This window comes from Trachemys scripta, unplaced genomic scaffold (genome assembly GCF_013100865.1).
Source record: "Trachemys scripta elegans isolate TJP31775 unplaced genomic scaffold, CAS_Tse_1.0 scaffold_135, whole genome shotgun sequence".
In the NCBI taxonomy this organism is placed as follows: domain Eukaryota; kingdom Metazoa; phylum Chordata; order Testudines; family Emydidae; genus Trachemys; species Trachemys scripta.
The window spans coordinates 88-17,630 of record NW_023260506.1 but is presented as its reverse complement, the minus strand read 5'-3'; the positions used below and the strand labels follow the sequence as shown (position 1 = coordinate 17,630).

The 17,543-nt window shown below is 61.8% G+C and overlaps 1 protein-coding gene across 1 annotated transcript in view; it reads right to left on the bottom strand.

Annotated features, from left to right (window-relative positions):
* LOC117870291 (syntaxin-binding protein 2-like) overlaps positions 1 to 17,080 on the bottom strand; it is a gene marked incomplete at its 5' end in the record, with an annotated part of 18,806 nt that extends 1,726 nt beyond the window's left edge. Inside the window, 16 exon segments of the mRNA XM_034757388.1 lie at positions 545 to 630; positions 1,575 to 1,664; positions 1,719 to 1,776; positions 4,601 to 4,815; positions 5,149 to 5,229; positions 5,931 to 5,996; positions 6,530 to 6,587; positions 7,594 to 7,701; positions 7,843 to 7,973; positions 12,063 to 12,147; positions 12,389 to 12,537; positions 13,674 to 13,777; positions 14,503 to 14,581; positions 15,245 to 15,321; positions 15,922 to 16,003; positions 17,031 to 17,080. Coding sequence (XP_034613279.1) covers positions 545 to 630; positions 1,575 to 1,664; positions 1,719 to 1,776; positions 4,601 to 4,815; positions 5,149 to 5,229; positions 5,931 to 5,996; positions 6,530 to 6,587; positions 7,594 to 7,701; positions 7,843 to 7,973; positions 12,063 to 12,147; positions 12,389 to 12,537; positions 13,674 to 13,777; positions 14,503 to 14,581; positions 15,245 to 15,321; positions 15,922 to 16,003; positions 17,031 to 17,080 — 1,519 coding nt within the window.
* Between the last annotated feature and the right edge of the window lie 463 nt (positions 17,081 to 17,543).

Genomic DNA, 17,543 nt, shown 5'->3' with positions numbered 1-17,543 from the left:
AATGCCCGAAGTGGGTGCTGGGGGAGAAAGGAGCAGTGTGGATACCAGGGGCTCGCTGAGGGAAGGCCAGGCGGAGGGGTGGGCACTGTCTGAAGTGGGGGCTGGGGGGTAGAGGGGCTGTGTGGATACCAGGGGCTGGCTGAGGTAAGGCCAGATGGAAGGGCAGGGCCTGGAGGGGGATGGGGGGCAGGGCCTGGAGGGGGATGGGGGGCAGGCCCTGCCCAAGGCAGTGGGACAGGAGTCCCAAAGGAGGCAAGAGGGAGTAGGGGAGGGAGGCACCTGCCCTGGGCTGGGGGTGCTGTCTAAAGCTTGGCCAGTCCCTCTCCTCCATCCTGGGCCCTGGTGTGTTGAGGGACTGCTGGGGTGTGGGGGACATGGTGAGAGGGGTCCAGGGCTCCAGGCTCTTGGGCACCCCCTCCCCCCGTAGAGGGTAGGGTCCTGGCCACGCACTCCCAGGCACAGAGGCTCCTACACCCGGGGGGGGGGGGGCGGGAGAGGGGTGTCAAGGCTCCGCCCCCCACAGCCCAGCCAGGCTCAGCCTTACCTGACAGCAGCCTGGGAGCTGGTGGTAGGGACCGGGTCTGACATGAAGGGCTACAGCTTCTTGTCCAGTTTGTCCTCAATGATGTCCTGGCGAGGGGAGAGGACAGGTCAGCAGGGGCCAAGCAGCAGGAACCTCGGACCTGGTGGCCAAGCCAGGCCCCATTGGGGGGAGGGGCTGGGACGGTCCTCACTGAATTATTGACAGTCCCTGGGAGGAGCAGCCTGGGGCCCCTTTTCTGGGGTGGAGCATGGGGAGCCAGCAAAAAGCACGCTGACTCCTCCAGTGATGCCCCCCTCCATCCCCCTCAGCTGCTCAGTGCCCTGCTGTGAACTCCCCATCCATCCACCATTATGGGGAAGGCAGAGACCTCCTGTAGCCAGATCCAGGGCCCCTCACTTGGGGGATGGGGAAGGCGGGGGGCTGCCCTCAGTGCCCCTTCCCTGCTGTGGGCAGATCCAGGCCCTGCCTCTTGCCCCATGAGGTGTGTCCCAGCCACGCAGGGGGCCCAGGCTATGATACAGCCTAATGCCACATAATAGGGGCTTTTACATTAATCCGCTGCGTTGACTTGTACAGGGAAGCTTAAGGCCTGTCGAGCTGGTGCGGGGGGGGGGGGGGGGCTGGGGCATCACAGTGGGGTGGAGGGGTGGGGCGCTGGAGCCCCACCCGCTCCAACCCCAAATCCTGCTGCCCAGGAGCTGGTGGGGACGCTGGTGCTGCTCAGCGTGGCAAGGCGAGTGGGTGCCGGCCAGCCCTGACTCCGACATGTCGCCCAGCCACTGGCTGCTGGCCGGCAGCCCCAAGCACACTGCGCCCCCCGGGCTGCCTGAGCTGGACGCCGCGGGCCAGGCGCTGCTGGGGAGTAGAGCCCAACCCAGTTGTATCTGCAGCCGATCCACTATCTGCAGAAATGTTGTGCAGATATGCGGGGCTCTACACATGGCTGACCCCAAACCAGCCCCTCCCCCTTCGGCCCAGGCTGCCAGGTGTGACCCCCACCCCCAAGGCCAGGAAGCAGATGGCCTGGTACCTCCATGACGTCCTTGAGCCTGGGGGTCCAGCGGGAGAGCGGGTAGGTGGACTCCGGCCGCACCTTCCTCTCGGATCGCAGCTGCCTTCTCTAGGGGAGGAAGGGAGAGGGGGTGAGAGGCAACAGGGAGAGGGTGCGGCCTACCTGAGTCGCTCCAGCCAGGCTGGCAGGGCAGAGGCAGAGAAAAGAACAGAATGGATCACTGAGCGAGGGAGAGAGAGAGAGAGAGGAGGGGAGAGAGACTGATGGGTGATCAGAGCCGTTTCCCCCCATTCGCCGCATGGCCACCCCATGTAGTGATCACCAGCTCCAGGTCCCTGGCGATCTGAGGTCCTAACCCCCAGGGTCCTCTGCAGGGCAGAAGAGGTCACCCCAGATGGGGAGTAACTCGGGGGTCACCCTCATATGGGGAGAGCATCACCCCATTGTATGGGACAGAGGCCACCTCTGTGCTGGGAGTAGGTCACTGCCATGGGGGGCACCCCTAGGATGGCCTGGGCTCCCCTGCCATGGGTATAGCTGCTGGCCCCTGGCCCCAGTCCCTTACCCCAGGTGTGAGGGAGATGCCCAGGAACTGCATGTTGTGGATGATGTTGCTCTGTGTTGTACTTAAAGTACTGCACAGGATCTTTTCAGGGGGAATAAGGCAAAACGCCACATTTATTAGTAATACATGTATTCATTAACACTGTATTATATGCATATAATATATTACACTTACACTCACACACACACACACACAAACACACTCAGTCTTCTTGTTACCAATTAGTTGCTCCCCTTAACTTCACTGGCCAGGTGAGTTAGATGGGGGAGGGGGTGGAGCCGGGCTTCTGCCGATCCGGATCGATGCTCCCGTGTTGACAAGACGAGACCTGGGGTCCTCTGCAAGACACCTCACTTTTATAGCAGCTTTTCTCTTATGCAAATCTATACCAGATTCAAACTCTGTGTCTGTGTCCATTGGTCCCTTGTGCTGCTTTCTTTTGAGTGTTGTTCCAATGCTGCAAAGAGGGTGTTTCCAAAAGAAGGTGCTTGCTTCTAACCCCCGAGGCCATCGGTATGTCTGCTTGTCTTTAATGAGCCCACTTGACACGTTTTATTGTCCTTGGGTCTGGCTCCCAGCCCCCCTCCAACAGTTGAGGCTGTCTGGAGGTGCTGCCTTCCATGCCTTGCTTATCCACACCTCATTTATTCAACAGGGCAATTGATTAAGAGTGGGGGGGGGGGGAGAGCTCTTGTTCTACTGCTAGCAAAAAGAAATTTTTCTTCTATCTTATTCTATCCTTAGGGGCTATAATATTATACCAAGGGCAATGCACAGTTTCTAAATGAGGTTTTGATACAAAGTCCCATGAAAACAGAGGTCACACGTGGGTAGACCCACCACAAGGTTATATGAAGAGGCACAATGTAAAGTCATATGAAAATTATCAGAGATTTATCTACATCTGCTGCTGGATGTTGGCATGCTGGATCAGCTTAGTGAGGTTCTCCTGACCCATACCTGCATGGGGAGAGACAGGTCAGCGCCAGCACTCCTGGGACGCACCCACAGCCCAGGCACATTCAGTCCGTGGCCCCAGGAGTCCTAGTTCCCTGATCAAACCCTGAGATCCTGCTCTTCCCACCCCTCTCAGAGCTGGGGGTAGAACCCAAGAGTCCTGGCTCCCAGCCCCCCAGCTCTATCCCACTGAACCCCACTTCCCTCTCAGAGCTAGGGGTAAACCCAGGAGTCCTGGCTCCCAGCTCTAGCCCACTGGACCCCACTTCCCTCTCAGAGCTGGGGATAGAACCCAGGAATCCTGGCTCCCAGCCCCCCAGCTCTATCCCACTGGACCCCACTGCCCTCCCAGAGCTGAGGATAGAACCCAGGAGACCTGGCTCCCAGCCCCCAACTCTAGCCCACTGGACACCATTGCCCTCCCAGAGCTGGGGGTAGAACCCAGGAGTCCTGGCTCCCAGCACCATCCGCTCTAACCCACTGGACCACACACAGTTAATCGAATTCAGGTTCTTGCTGCTCCTCCCTCCACAGATTCCCTTGGGTGCTGCGGTCTCTCTAGCTTCCCCTGGCAATGCAGTGGGAGCCCCCCTCCTCCGGCTCCCCCTTCTACAGCCAGGCAGGTGCAGCGTCAGAGCCGAGGCCTTGAGCTGGAGGGAGGGCAACCCCCCGAAACCATTTACTGCTGCTTAGTGCAGAGGGGGAGGCCTGGCAACTCCACAGCGCCCCCTGGCCAGGAAACTGGGCAGCCAGAGGAGCCACATGAGGGCACCCTGGCTTGGGCAATGGGCACAAGGGCAGTGCCTGAGCAGGGTTACAGGAAGGGCCCCGGAGCAGGGCCCTGCCCCACCGAGCCAGCATGGGGCAGGAACCGATGGGGGAAGAGGGACTGTGCCAAGTGTCAGGGTCAGGGAGGTTCCCCAGGCCCTGGAGAGTTGGAAGAGGCTGGATGCAGCAAGAAGCAGGGAGCTGGTACAGGGATGACACAAGGGATGGGCAGGGAACTGGTCGCAGGGGGTTCAGGGACAGAACATGGTATCTGAACAGCCTGCAAGAAGGGAGGGATGTCATCCTCCCTGCAGAGATCAGGCCTTGGGGGTGCTCCGGGTATGTCTCTCCATCTCCCCTCCCCCACCCCGCAGAGAACGGGCCCGGGGGGGGGCACTTGGGGTGTGTGTCTCCATCCCCCTCCGTGCAAAAAATGGGCGGAGGGGGTGGGGGAGGGCCTCTCGGTTTTCATCTTCATCCCCCTTCCCTGCAGAGAACGGGCTGGGGGGACCGTGGAGGGCGGACACTGCTGGGAAGGCAGCAGCAGGGAGCAAAGGCCACCAGGTCTGACCCCAGGGGTTAGTGCGGAGCGTGGGCGCGGCGCACTGGCTGGCTCGCAGGCACCGAGAGGTGGGCAGAGGGGAGACAGGGCCGTAGAGCCAGGCTGGACATAGGCCCCGGAAGCGGCTGGCTGGGAGACGCCCTGCGTGGCTGGGGGGCGTGCCAGTCTGAGCAGTGCTATTCCCCCACAGGCCTGGGCCCCGCCTCCAGGAGTGCCCCCTGCAGCAGCAGGCCTCCCAGTGCTGCGCCCTGCCGGCCTGTGGCGTTACCCTTCTTCAGGAGAATGTAGAGCAGGATGATGCGGATCTTGTCGTAGGCCTGCACGCTGGGGTCCAGCAGGACGGGCAGGATGAACTTCATCGGGTCCCTGATCACCTTCCCGTCCACGTCCGTCCCCATGGCCAGGTCCTGCGGGGGAGGGGGGCGCACACACAAGGCCCAGGTCAGCCTGCTCCGCTTCCTCCTGCCCCGCAGCAGGATGGGAGACGCAATGGCCCCACGACCCACAGGTCACCTACCACCTGTGCCAGGGCCCCCTCCTCCCTGGGGTCAGCTCCCCCTGGGGTGAGCAATGGGCCCCCAGGGAGTAACGCAAACCCCATGTCCCCCATCTGCACCCGCGGTGCTACATGGGGGGGCTGGCCCTGGCTCCAGCGAGCCTGAGGCTCTGAGACCCCTTTCTCCGGGCTGAGTCCATGAGCCAGACTCTGGCCCCCAGACAGGCTCTGCCCACAGACCCACCTGCTCCACACTGCACAGCTTCTCCACCGTCCCTTTGAAGTGCCGCATGCAGTGCTCGGCCAGGTTCAGGTGCGTGGAGTACTGCGGGGAGAGACCGGGACAGAGGGGAGTTTACTGCGGCACTGCATCACCGGCTGGTCCAGAGCACCCCCAGCCCCCCAGGAGGGCCCCTTGGCCAGAGGAGCAGCCCCAATCGGCTGTGTCAGCCGAGTATATAGGGATTGTTTTGCCCAGCACTGAAGTGCAGCCACCTCTGGGATGGAGTGGGGCAGCTGGAGGGGAGGATCAGGAGGAGGGAGCAGCTTCCAAATCAGCCCACGGCTTCTCTGTTAGTCAGCATGAGGTTGGGGGCTTGGAGACCAGCAGGTGTCGGGGTACCTGTGCCAGTGGCCAGGAGCTTTCTGTTGGCACGTGGCCCAGTGGCACCAGGAGTGGCTCCAACGGGCTGGTTTGGAAGCCCACCAAGGCCCTCTCCTGAGAGCTGCAGCAGCAAGGCGGGGGCGTTACCCAAGGGCTGCCATTGCTGCGGCTAACATGGCAGCTCTGGGCACTGACGGGCAGGCTGCTGCCCATGGTGCCACACAGCACCTGGGTGGGGAAATGGCTCTGCCCGACGGGACAGGTCAGCAGCTCTCATCAGGCAGTAAAGCGGAGAGCCCCAGAGTGCCCTGCCCCCCAGAGAGTCCCTACTGTCCCTCACCAGCCCCACAGAGCACCCTGCCCCCCCATCAGCCCCACTGAATGCCCTGCCCCCCGCCCACTAACAGCCCCAGCCCCGTTACCTTGTTCAGCTCTCTCTGGTACTCGGGCAGCTTCTTCAGGATCTGGGACAGGTCCTTGATGTCGGTCTGGAGGGAGGCGGTGGTGAGATCCCGGCCCCTCCCAGCACACAGAGCCCCCTGCAAGGCAGAGGCCTCGCCTGGGGCCAGCCGCAGCAGCCCAACCACGCGTGCCAGGGCCAGGGTGGGTCACTCAGGCCACGTGTGGCTGCGGCTTGGGTTAGACCTGCTCTTCCCAGGCCAGCTGGAATGTGACGGGAGCCCGAGTGCCCCTTGAGATGTAAAGCGGGAGCGGGCCAGGGAGATGCCAGCGTTGGCTCCCTGCAGCTCTCCCTGCGCGGCCCTGACCCTGCTTTCTAACCCTGCCCCATGGGCCTCTGCCCTCCCCCACCATGGGGAGGTCCAGAGCTCTGGTTGGGGGGCAGGGGGCTCCACATACACCTCTTAGCCCTTTACAGGCAAACCCTGGGAGCAATTGGACAACCCCCCCCCCCAACTCCTCCTAGGGCAGCAGGGCAGCCTCCTCTCCCCATCAGTGGCAGTGGGATGGGTCCCCCCGTCCCAGACTCCCCAATCGCTCCCCCTCCCAGCCCCCACTGCACCTCGTCCGTGGTCAGCCTCTTGCTCTCATAGACGGTGTGCAGCAGCTCAGTCACCTTCCTGCAGCAGGGAGAGGGGTCAGGCTGGAGCCAGGCACTGCCTTAGAGGTAGGGGGTGCCCTGTCCTATGCTACAGGGGATGGAGCCCCCACCCCACGGGCACCACGGTTCTCCGGCTCGAGAGCCTCAGATGGGGCGGGGGAAGGGGCTCTTCCCAAGTTACCCCAAGGCAGAGTTCAGTGCACCTCTGGGGGCTCCTGGTGCCCTGATGGGGGGGGAGGGGCTGGGGACAGAGGCAGGCCCAGCAGGAGATCGGTGAGGGACTCACTCAAGGGGCTGTGAGGTGCCTGGGGAGATCCTGGGATCGGGGGAAGACAGTGTCCAGGGGGATCCCCGAGAGGAGATGCAGACAGTTGCTCTGGAAGGGAGCGCTCGGGGTCCTTTAGGGAGAGGGGCTTGGTCCAGGGGGTCTCAGGACTCAGAGAGGAGCAGGTCTGAGGGACAGGCCCCAGCACTGGGTGGGAGGGGGAGGGGGAGTCCTGGCACTGAGCAGGAGAGGGGTGTGTTGCTGGAGGGTATCCCTGCACTGGGTGGGAGAGGAGTATATACAAGGGGGAGTGGGGTTCCAGCACTGGGAGGCAACGGAAGGGGAGGGGTGTGTCCGAGGGAGCCCCAGGGTGGGGAGGGCTGTGTCTGAAGGGGAGGATGGGGGAAGTCCCGGCACTGGAAAAGATGGGGGGTGTCAACGGGGTGGGCTTCCTGGCACTGGGTGGGAGAGGTGTGTCCGAGGGGGAGGTCCTGGCAGTGCGCGGGGAGGAGAGGGCTGTGCCAAAGTGGGGGTAGGGGGTCCTGGCACTGGGCGGGGAGGGGAGAGGTGTGCCGAAGCGGGAGGTAGCTAGTCCCAGCACTAGGCATTGGGTGGGGCACAAAGTGGTGTGTCCCGGGGGGGGGGGGGGAGGGGGAAGGGGCGGATGGGTCCCGGCCCTGGGTGGGGCAAGGAGCGGCATATCCAGGGGGATGGACGGGGCACAGAGGGGCGTGTTAGGGGCAGGGCTGAGCGCGCTCACTTGGAGACGTCAGCGATGTGCAGGTGGCATAGCTGCACCCAGAGTTCGTCATCATCATCCAGCAGCGCCTCTTTCTCCCGCGAGTCGCTGGTGCCCGTTGTCTTGTACCTGCGGAGGGGAATGGGGTCAGGCTGCGACACCCCTCCTCCGAGCGTGGGAGCTACAGAGCAGTGCAGGTGCCTGGGTCCCATCCCCCCAGCCTGCCTGAGGAGGAGTGCGGGGCGCCCCCTGCTGGCAGCCAGGCCCTACCTGTAGGTGGTGTTCTCGATGCTGAGCAGGTCGTAGGCCATGGCCTGGAAGGTGAGCTCATGCAGCAGTGGGGACACCAGGTCGAAGTTCCGGTCCACAATCAGCAGCTGAGAGCGGGCTTTGTCAGGGCCCTGGGGCAAAGGAGAGAGAGACCCGTCACCCCCTGCTCCGGCGGATGGTTCCTGGCCTGGCTTACATGGCACAATCCAATGGGCCCTGGTGGGCCTGAAACTTCACCACCCGCCCACTCTGCGGCCCAGCCCCCAATCCCAGGGCATAGATTAGATTATTAGATTATTATAGGACTGGAAGGGACCTCGAGAGGTCATCGAGTCCAGTCCCCTACCCGCATGGCAGGACCAAATACTGTCTAGACCATCCCTGATAGACATTTATCTAACCTACTCTTAAATATCTCCAGAGACGGAGATTCCACAACCTCCCTAGGCAATTTGTTCCAGTGTTTAACCACCCTGACAGTTAGGGGAAGCCAGGAGACACCCCCCAAGCTAGCTGAGATGTGCCCTGGGGTTCCGCCCTGACCGGCAGGGAGAGCTCCCCACCCAGCTGCGCTGCAACGCCCCCTGCAGGGACGGGCCACCTGCCCCTCGTGCAAATAGCAATGGCCACTCCCCCAAGCACGCTCTCTGCTCGTGCCTCTCCACCAACGGGAGCATGTCCCTTACAAGGCAGCCCCCCGACTGCGCCCTGCCCCATGTGCAGCGTGGGGAGGGGGGGAACTACACCAGAAGGCCCTGGCTAGTCTATTGTTAACCAACACCAGGCCCAGAGACTCTTTGATATAAGGTCCCAGAGGGGGACAATGGAACGTTATCCCTATGTCCCACCTTGCATCTGAGCTGGGACCCCATATGAGGCTTTAGCTCCCCACTCCCAGCCTGGGTGGCCCCCCCAGCATCCAGCTGGACAGAGACCACTCAAATGGTCAGCATCTCAGACCCACATCATGGGGTGGGGTGGGGGGGCAGACTGGCCCAGCCCCCGCTCCCTGCCTGATCAGCATGCACTGCCCTCTTAGCACAGCAGGTGGCGATAGGAGACCAGCCCTGCGCTCCCATGGCAGACGGCTCTGAAACCGGCTCCAGCAGCTCCAGTGGAACCCAAGCCCACCCAGGAGCACCTCGGCAAGGGACTGTGTCTGCTCTTTGCTGGGTAGCACAGACAGTCAGGGGGGTCGGGGACATAGAGCCCCTGACGCTTCCCCAACTGTCCCACCTCAGTACGTAGCCCGATTTTCAGCCACACACGGTCTCCAAAGCCTCTGGGTAAATGGGTTGAGGCTGACGGAGGAGCGCCTCTCTTGGAAGAGTATCTGGACCCCACCACTGTAGCACTATCATTGCTGCATCCTGCCCCCCCATTGCAGAGGGGGATGGAGGCCCAGAGGAGCTGGGTGACTCACCCAAGGTCACACAGAGAGTCTGTGGCAGAGCAGGGACATGAACCAAGAACTGGCACCATCATTCCTCTCCAGCACTACCCAGCCTGGGGGAGGTTGCTATGCCCAGCGCCCCTCCCGGACTCTGCTCACACCTTTGCCAGTTCAGCTCGGCTGGAGGGATCCCCGAGTGCAGATGGGGGCTGGCGTAACCACAAGGTCACCCCACCCTGCCCAGAGCAGAGGGGCGCTTAGTGCACTGGGGGGTGCCACAGCATTGCCTGGGCCAGCTACCCCTCAGGGCTGGCAGCTGGGAAACATCAAGGCAAGAGGGACTAGTGCAGACAAGGCCCCATGGCGCCGTGACCGTGGGCTGGGTGGCTTTGGAGACCTGACTGCTAGAGGCCATGCTACAAGAGTCCCTGGGGTTCTGCGCCAGCTGGCAAGGCCGGGACTGGCCAGCCGGGATTGTGCAGCATGGAGCCAGCACTGCATTGAGAGCAGGGGCTTGAGTCAGCACTCCCGGCCCTGTGGTGGGCGTGCTGTCTGGATTCTATTGAAGGGTCTGGGCAGTCAAGACTCCTGGCTCCTATTCCTGCCTTTGCCACCTACTCGTGGCATGCTGCTCCATGCCTCAGTTTCTCCCGTGTAACATAGGGATAGTGCTGACACCTGTGACAGGGAGGCTTGGCAAGAGTCTCAGGAATATCCCTGGGGGGGGGCTCAGAGGAGCAGGGTGTGCACGGAGCAGGACTTTGCCCTCCCCAGCGCTGCTCTCAGCTCCTGAGAATAGCACAGATCAGACAGGGGCTGCAGGCTGGAGCCAGCTCTGCTGCAGCAAGTAGCTCCGGTGGTTAACAAGCATGCTGTCAATCCCTTCCCTGGGTAGATGGTTTGGGCAGCCAGGTGTGTGCCAGGCTCCCCTCTGAAGGCAGGCCTGTGCTGCCAGCTTTGAGTTACAGAGCCTCTGTGCCATGGCAGCCAGCTACCCCAGAGGGGCCCCCCTGCCCAAGACTGGTATCATTATCCCCATTTTACAGATGGGGAAACTGAGGCTCGAATAGGGGAGGTGACTTGCCCAAGGTCACCCAGCTGGGAATAGAACCCGGGTCTCCAGTCCCAGTCTAGGGCTCTAGCCACTAGGCAACATTGCCTCGGTGGATGGGAAAGTAGAGAGGAAAGGTGCGCTCATGGATCCACAGGGACCCAGCTGGGGAAGTCTCTGGGAGGAAGCCCTTTGCTGGGCCAGACCCCAACAGGTCTCTCTCTTCCTCCAGGACAAGCCATACGGCCTTCCACCTCCTGAGACCGAACCGCTGGGCTTCACCCCCTGAGCCCTGCCCAGCGAGTCCAGCTGAGACAGACCCTGGGACAGACCCATCCACTCCGCAGGGCCCGACGTCCCTCAGCCTGGGTGACAGGGCCACTCCCCCAGCGTTATCAGAACAGTCGGGTTTTTTAAGCCCCTGGACCCCAGCCCGGGCAGCCCAGCCCACTGAAGGTTAAAGCAAGAGGCCGTTCTGGTCAGCCCGGAGCCCAGCCGAGCTGCGGCGAAACCTGTTTTCAGGCTCCTGGTCTCTCGCTCAGGGCCTGTCTACATGTAAACCCTTCAGCTGCGCCACTTCAGTGACGCCACCTTTCTCATACCCCCGAGCGAGGCAATTGCCTCGTGTAGACCAGGCCTCAGTCTGACCTTGGTCAGTTCTCAGGCGAGAGCTCCCAGCTTCCCCCACTTATCCCCCAGCTCAAACCTTCCCAACCCTGTGTTCTCGAGCTGGGGCCCCTGCTCCAATTCCCTGCTGGGAGTGTCCAGCCAGGAGCCATTGGAGATGTCATGGTCTTTCTGGCCCCCAGGCTGATCTGGGTTGGATTCTCTTCATTTCACCAAACAGGGATGTGACACCCCCTCACACCATGATTCTTACCTTCCCTGAGAGTCCTTCCCCCACACTTCAGCAGAGAAACCATGAAACATATAGGGGAAACTAAGGCACGCATCAGCTTCATAAAAGATATTACAAACATTCCCAGTTGGTCACAGGTGCACAGTCTCCCAGCAGCTTGGCAAAGGCTGGAAGCAAGAGCAGAAGCAACAGGAGGGAGAGATCTCGGCAGGCCTTGGATTTTACATCACTTTGCGTCTCCTAGCGGGACAGGAGCCACTGGGTTTCCCGTGCGAGAATCCAGGGCAGGGTGGGTTTGCAGCTCCCCTCTGCTGTGGGTGGGACGGGGACGACAGGAGCTGGGTCAAGACTGACTTGTGGCTAAGGCTCAGGAGAGCAGGGTTCTACTCCTGCTCTGACAGACTCCCTGCATGCCTCAGTTTCCCATCTGTAACACAGGCCCCCCCTGGGATGCTGAATTCATTAGTGAGGTTCCGATACCACGGTGGTGGGTGTAGGAGCACACACAGACAGGAGTGTCCAGGTGTGGAAGAGGCTCTGTGTGCAAAGCTTACTTCTGTGACTGAACTGCCCTGTTTATAAACAGAGATTGTGCTGGGCACACACTTCTGCAGTCGGTGCCTCGGTTTCCCCATCCGTACAGAGGGGATAAGGACACTGGCCTTTGTAGAGCACTTTGCGATCCGCCCACGGCCACTGTTAGAGAAGGGCTGGGGCCGTTAGTCCAACCACACAGGGAATGCTATTGTTCTCCCGAGCCCTCAGGATCTCCAAGGGGGTCTAGACCCCACCCCTCCCCCCGCCAGGATCTCCAAGCAGGTTCTAAATCACTCCTCCTTCCTTCTACTTCTCATGTACTCCCCCGCACCCCGCAGCTCTGTCCCATGGCGAGGGCATGGCCGGCACAGCTCGCTCACCTCTCCCATGCTGGGCTCGTATGCCTTGAACTCCTTGAGTTTGGCCAGTACAACGTGCGCCAGGTGGAAGTTATCTTCATGGTCCCTGCAGCAAAGACAAACCCTGTGGGTAGAAACAGCTCCTCCCCCAGGGGCACACGCACGTCCTGTAGGAGATGACCAGGTAACCTTCTCCCTCTGGGCACACTCACTTCCTGTAGCGGATAGCTGGGTACCTCCCCATGGCACATTCAATTCCTATAAGGGATAACTGGGTACCCCTCCTCCCGGGAACACTCATTTCCTGTAGTGGATGGCCGGGTACCCCTCCCCCCGGGCACACTCACTTCCTGTAGCGGATGGCTGGATACTCCTCCAGGGTTTCACACAATGTGGCAATCTGCTTTGCCAGCATCTCCAGCTCCTCATTCTTTTCCCAGGCGGAGCAGGGGCTGAACCAGATGTGGAAGGTCTGTGGCCTGTCCAGGGAGTACACCTGGGGGGTGGGGGGAGCAGAGATCAGACCCTGGTGCCAACTACTGGCAGCCAGGCCAGCTGTGCCCCATAGCGCGCCCCTAGGATGCGTTGTTGGACCAGGCCAGCCTGGCGGAGCCGGAACGAGCCCCTAGTGAGGGAGAGATCCCTTCGCCAGAGCCACTCCTGTTGTGGTAGAGGGACAGCGGCCCAGAGATTCATGCACCAGCCTGGGATGAAGACGCCCCGGATTCAGGTCCTTACTGAACTGCAGGGGTGTGTCTCTGCCCTGGAGAAGTCAATGTTGGGGGAGGGGGCTTGGACATGCTTCTAGTCTGGCGAAAGCCCCAGCGTAGCCACAGGCAAACCCGGCATCAACGCGTGTCTGCCGCTGTCGCTTATTTCACTGGACGAACAGAACGAGCCATTGGGGAAAACATGCTGGACACCAATAAAACAGTATCGGCCCACGAAGGGTTTGCTGGTGCAACGGGACGGGTGAGCCAGCAAAGCCTTCTGACGGACACACAGCTTATACCAGCCAAAGCTTCTCTTGGCACAGCTGGCACCGGTGCCCCAGATGAAATAAGCTACAACGGCGAAAGGACTGCTATGCCAGCGTAACAGCCTCTACCCAGGGGCTCTGCCAGCACAGCTGCATCAGTTACAGGGGGGATTTTTTCTCTCATGTCCCCGTAACAAACCCATACCAACAAAGCTTTTGGATGTAGACCAGGCTCATGTCGCTCTGTGCCTCAGTTTCCCCATCAATGCAATGGGACTGATGACACAGCCCTGCCCCTCAGGGGCATGAGGGGGGAAATCCACTGACAACACAAGGAGGGGATGGTGCGGTTGGGCAAAGGGCAAGCATGTGGAGTATCGAGCTGTCTTGCAGGCCTGTTATAAACCATCAGTAAGAGCTGGTAAAGCCAGGGAGGCAGCGCCCTCCTCCCCGATACATCCAAGCCAGCGATTCCACGTCTCACAGGGTGTGAGCAGCCGGCTAGTCCCTGCTGCCCTATGCTGGCATCAAACCCAGGGCCCTAGAAGGGAAAGGTGTCCCCGCCCCGAGCCATGTGGAACACTAAGGGTGGGGTGTTGTATGTCACCGTCTGCCCTGCGGCCCTGCTCCTCCAAAGCCCGGTCACCCCTCACCTGGCTCTCATAGGGCAGGAAGGCCATGTTGATCTCCTTGAGGGTTTTGATGGCCTTGGTGATCAGTGACTTCCGCAGCTCGTTGAACAGAGGGTCAGGACACGCTGCAAGGCAAAGGCAGTGGGTGGGGGTGACAGGCACAGGGCTCAGGACCCCCAGTACAGCGCCAGCCCCCACGGACGGGGCCAGGACGGGCACAGCAGGGGCAGTAGTGCTGCACACCTGTGGGGAACCTGGGAAGGTCAGCAGGGCCACACAGGAGTCAACGATGAGTCCAACCCCCCCGAACCAGAGTCACGCTGGGTTCTCGGCTTCTGCAGCATCAGCAGCGAGGCGGGCGGGGGCACAATCTCTCCTACGCAGTCCCTTTCTCACACCCTGCCCTCAGCCCACCGCAGGGGGAAGTGACTGGAGTGTACAACTCAGCATGATGCACAAGGAGGAACAGGGACTTGGTCTGTAATGGGGAGAAGCAGATGTGACCTTGACACACTGGGTATTCTGGGTATACCATTCCCACACCCCAGTTGGGACTGATGGAGCAATGCATGTTGGGAATGGTAGCCGGAGGCCGCCTTTCTGGGCGCACGCTGCAGGTGTCTGTGAGCCGTGCTGGCTGGAGGCAGGCCCATGGGGGAGAAGGGGTGGAAGGGATCAGTGGGGTCGTTCGGTCTGGCCTGCTGCGTCTGCATCCCCCTGCAGGAGGGCAGAGCGTAATCAGGGTGCTGCGCACTGGCCTGCCGGCAGAGAGAGACCCCCCCCACCCCAGGCTCCAGTGTGCCGCTGGCCAGGCTCCTGGCAGGGGGATTCCCCGCCCCCCGATACTCACGGCTGAGGAAGAAGACGTGAGCTGCCTTGTAGGTGAAGGTGGGGGTGCCCTGGAAGTCATCGATCAGAGCCTGCACCGACTGCAAAGCGGGGAGAGGAGGGGTTGTCAGCACCAGCCAAGGCCCCGCCCTGCTGCCCGAAGGGCCCAGCCCATGCCCAGCCCCTGGGGACTCAGGGCCCAGCATGATGCCATCGGGAGGTGGGCTGGTTTTCACCCCCCTGCCCCTGGTCTCCCTCCACTGGCCTCCCTGCTGCAGACGCAGGAGCCTCCTCCCCCACAGCCCCTGCCACCTGAGCCTCTGCCTCAGCGATTCTCCTTCCCTTTGAGTCTCAGCTGAGGACTTAGGGTGACCAGATGTCCCGATTTTATAGGGACAGTCGCAATGTTTAGTTTTTTCCCTTCTATAGGCTCCTGTTACCCCCCAACACCTGTCCCGGTTTTTCACACTTGCTATCTGGTCAGCCTAGCCGAGGTTGCCTCTCTCCGCCTGCTGCACCTTCCCATCCAACCCCCACGGGACTGCACTGCGGAGAGGTCTGGGGGACAGTCTGTGCCTCACGTGGCAAAGAACACGAAGCCCAGCTCCGGGGAAACAGCCTCTTGGGGAGCCCCTACTGGCCCCATTCCCATCCTGACCTTGTGCTGCGCATCCCCCCGGACGGCGTCACCTCCAGGCTGCACTAGGTGCTGCCCCGGAGTGTCCCCTGCTTCCCATCCAGCTGCCCCAGGCCCGAGCTCCTACCTTCTCCACAGGGCTGAGCAGGTAGATGGCCTCCAGGCTCGGGATTGGCTCCCGGCGTTTGTTAATATATTCTACAACTAGGAGAGAGCAGACATTGGGCGCGGGTCAGTGGGTCCTAGCCACCCGCCCCAGCCACTCTCCACTGGGATGGGGGGGAGGGGAAGCCCATGGGAACAGGGATGTTCGCTGGCAGCAGGCTGGGGGGTTCCACAGGCTACAATGCAGCAGCCGCTTTGATGTGGGGCCATGGGCTGCGATGCTGCCCCAGTACGGAGTAGGGAGGAAATGTCCCTCTGTACTGTGCTGGGGACACCCCCCTAGAGCGCTGGCTCAGCTCTGTGCCCCTCAACCCCAGGGCTCCTCCACCCTGGAGCAGGGAGCCAGCATTCCCCCTCTCCTGCCAGGACCCTGCCCGCAGCATGGGGGAGGAGCAGCGAGGAGTTAACGGGAGTCTGAGAAAAGCAGTGAAGAGGCTCCAGGGCCTGAAAGTGCCGGGCTAAGGGAACTAGATCTGGCTGGGAAGGTACCAATAGCAAGGACGGCATCTAGGAGGCTGCAAAGGGGGGAAACTAGATGCAAACGTGAATGTAGACAAGTCAACTCCCCGACTGTGAGGTGTATCCAAGGGGGAGGGGAGCCCTGGCGGGGGGAGCAGACGGGAGAGAGGGGCCACTCACGCGTGATGCCTTCATCCACGATGTCGGACATCTTGCAGCACGACGAAAGGATGCGCGTGCTGGGGCAGTCCATGATCAGCACCTGAGGTAGCAAGAGGGGAGCGCGCCACTTCGGACGAGCTAGTCACTGCCCTGAGCCCAGCCGCCCACCATCATCATCCACGGAACAGCCAAGGGAGTAGAGTGACTGCTAACGGCAGAGCCGACGGCTCCTGGCCCAGCCTTTCCACAGCAGAGCGGCTGGGCCGTTACCAAGCCTGCACTTGGCTGAGCTGACCATGCTAAGGACTGTGTGAGGAGCGACAGGGAGAGAGGCTCCGAGCAGAGTGGCTGGTACAAGATGTCGGAGACAAACCTGGGACACCCGGCCATTCAGAATGGTTCCATCCTCCTAGATTGGAGGAGATCAGCCTCTTGGCCCAGGTGACAGGGTGAGTGCAAGAGGCAGGGACAGAACCCAGGAGTCCTAACTCCCAGTGCCCTGCTCTGATCCACCAGATACCCGCTCCCCAGCCCTCGGACAGAACCAGGATCAGGGCACAGAGAAATGGAATGAGGGGAGTCTCCGTGTTCCCCTAGGAAAGCCCTGTAGGCCATCGGCCCAACATCTCTACTGCCTTCCTGCTGTGCCGAATGAACCCATTGCTCTGTGCAGCCCAGCATCCCACTGCACCAGATCCAGCCACTGGGAAACCTATTCCCCTGTGCTCCCTCTGCCGCACCGGCCAAGCCCACTGCTCCACACACCCCAGCCCAGTCCATGCCGGGGGCTCAATAACCTGCCTGCCCAATGGTGCATACTGCCCCCATGCTTGGCGCTTTCCTGCTCCTCCTCCCACCCAGGCTGGACCACTGGGCCCAGTGGTCTGATCCGGTGTGTGTGTGGGGAGATATGGGGCTAGCTGGACCAGCTGGGTCTGATCCAGCGCAGCGGGAAGGCAGACATACCCAAGCCTAGCTGGGGGCGGATGATCGGCTAGACAGAGCAGGGATCTGATCCAGCCTGGAAAACCTCAGGGTCCTAATGAATCCCAAGAGGCTGGAGGGGGAGGATCACGATATATGGATACAGCATATCCCCAGGGGGACACCAGGCCCGGCCTGCTTACCTTCCATTCTCCTTCCTTCTTCACGCTGCGAAGGACAACGCTGAATATCTCTGCGAGGGAAAGAGATGGGGATTAGTGGTGGGGCTCGGACGGGACGGCTGTCAGGGCCAGCTCCAGGCACCAGCCCACCAAGCTTGTGCTTGGGGCAGCACATGGAGGGGGATGGCGCGGCGTGGTGCTCCGGCTCCAGGGAGAGCGGAGCCGCAGCGGGCTTGCCGCCCTCCCCCTGCGCTCTGGCCGCCGGGGAGAGCGGAGCCCCAGCCGGGCTCTCCGGCCGCCGGGGAGAGTGGAGCCCCGGCCGGGCTCTCCATCCTCCCCCCGGTGCTCCGGCCGCCAGCGGAGCCGCAGCAGGCTCGCCGCCCTCCTCCCAGCGCTCCAGCCGGTCGGAGAGAGCAGCCCGCGGCCGGGCTCAGTGCCCTCCCCTGCTGCGCTGTGGGCGGGTCCGGGGCGGCGGGAGGCTTTCTTGCCTGGGGTGGCAAAAAAGCCAGAGCCGGCCCTGATGGCTGTGCCCTG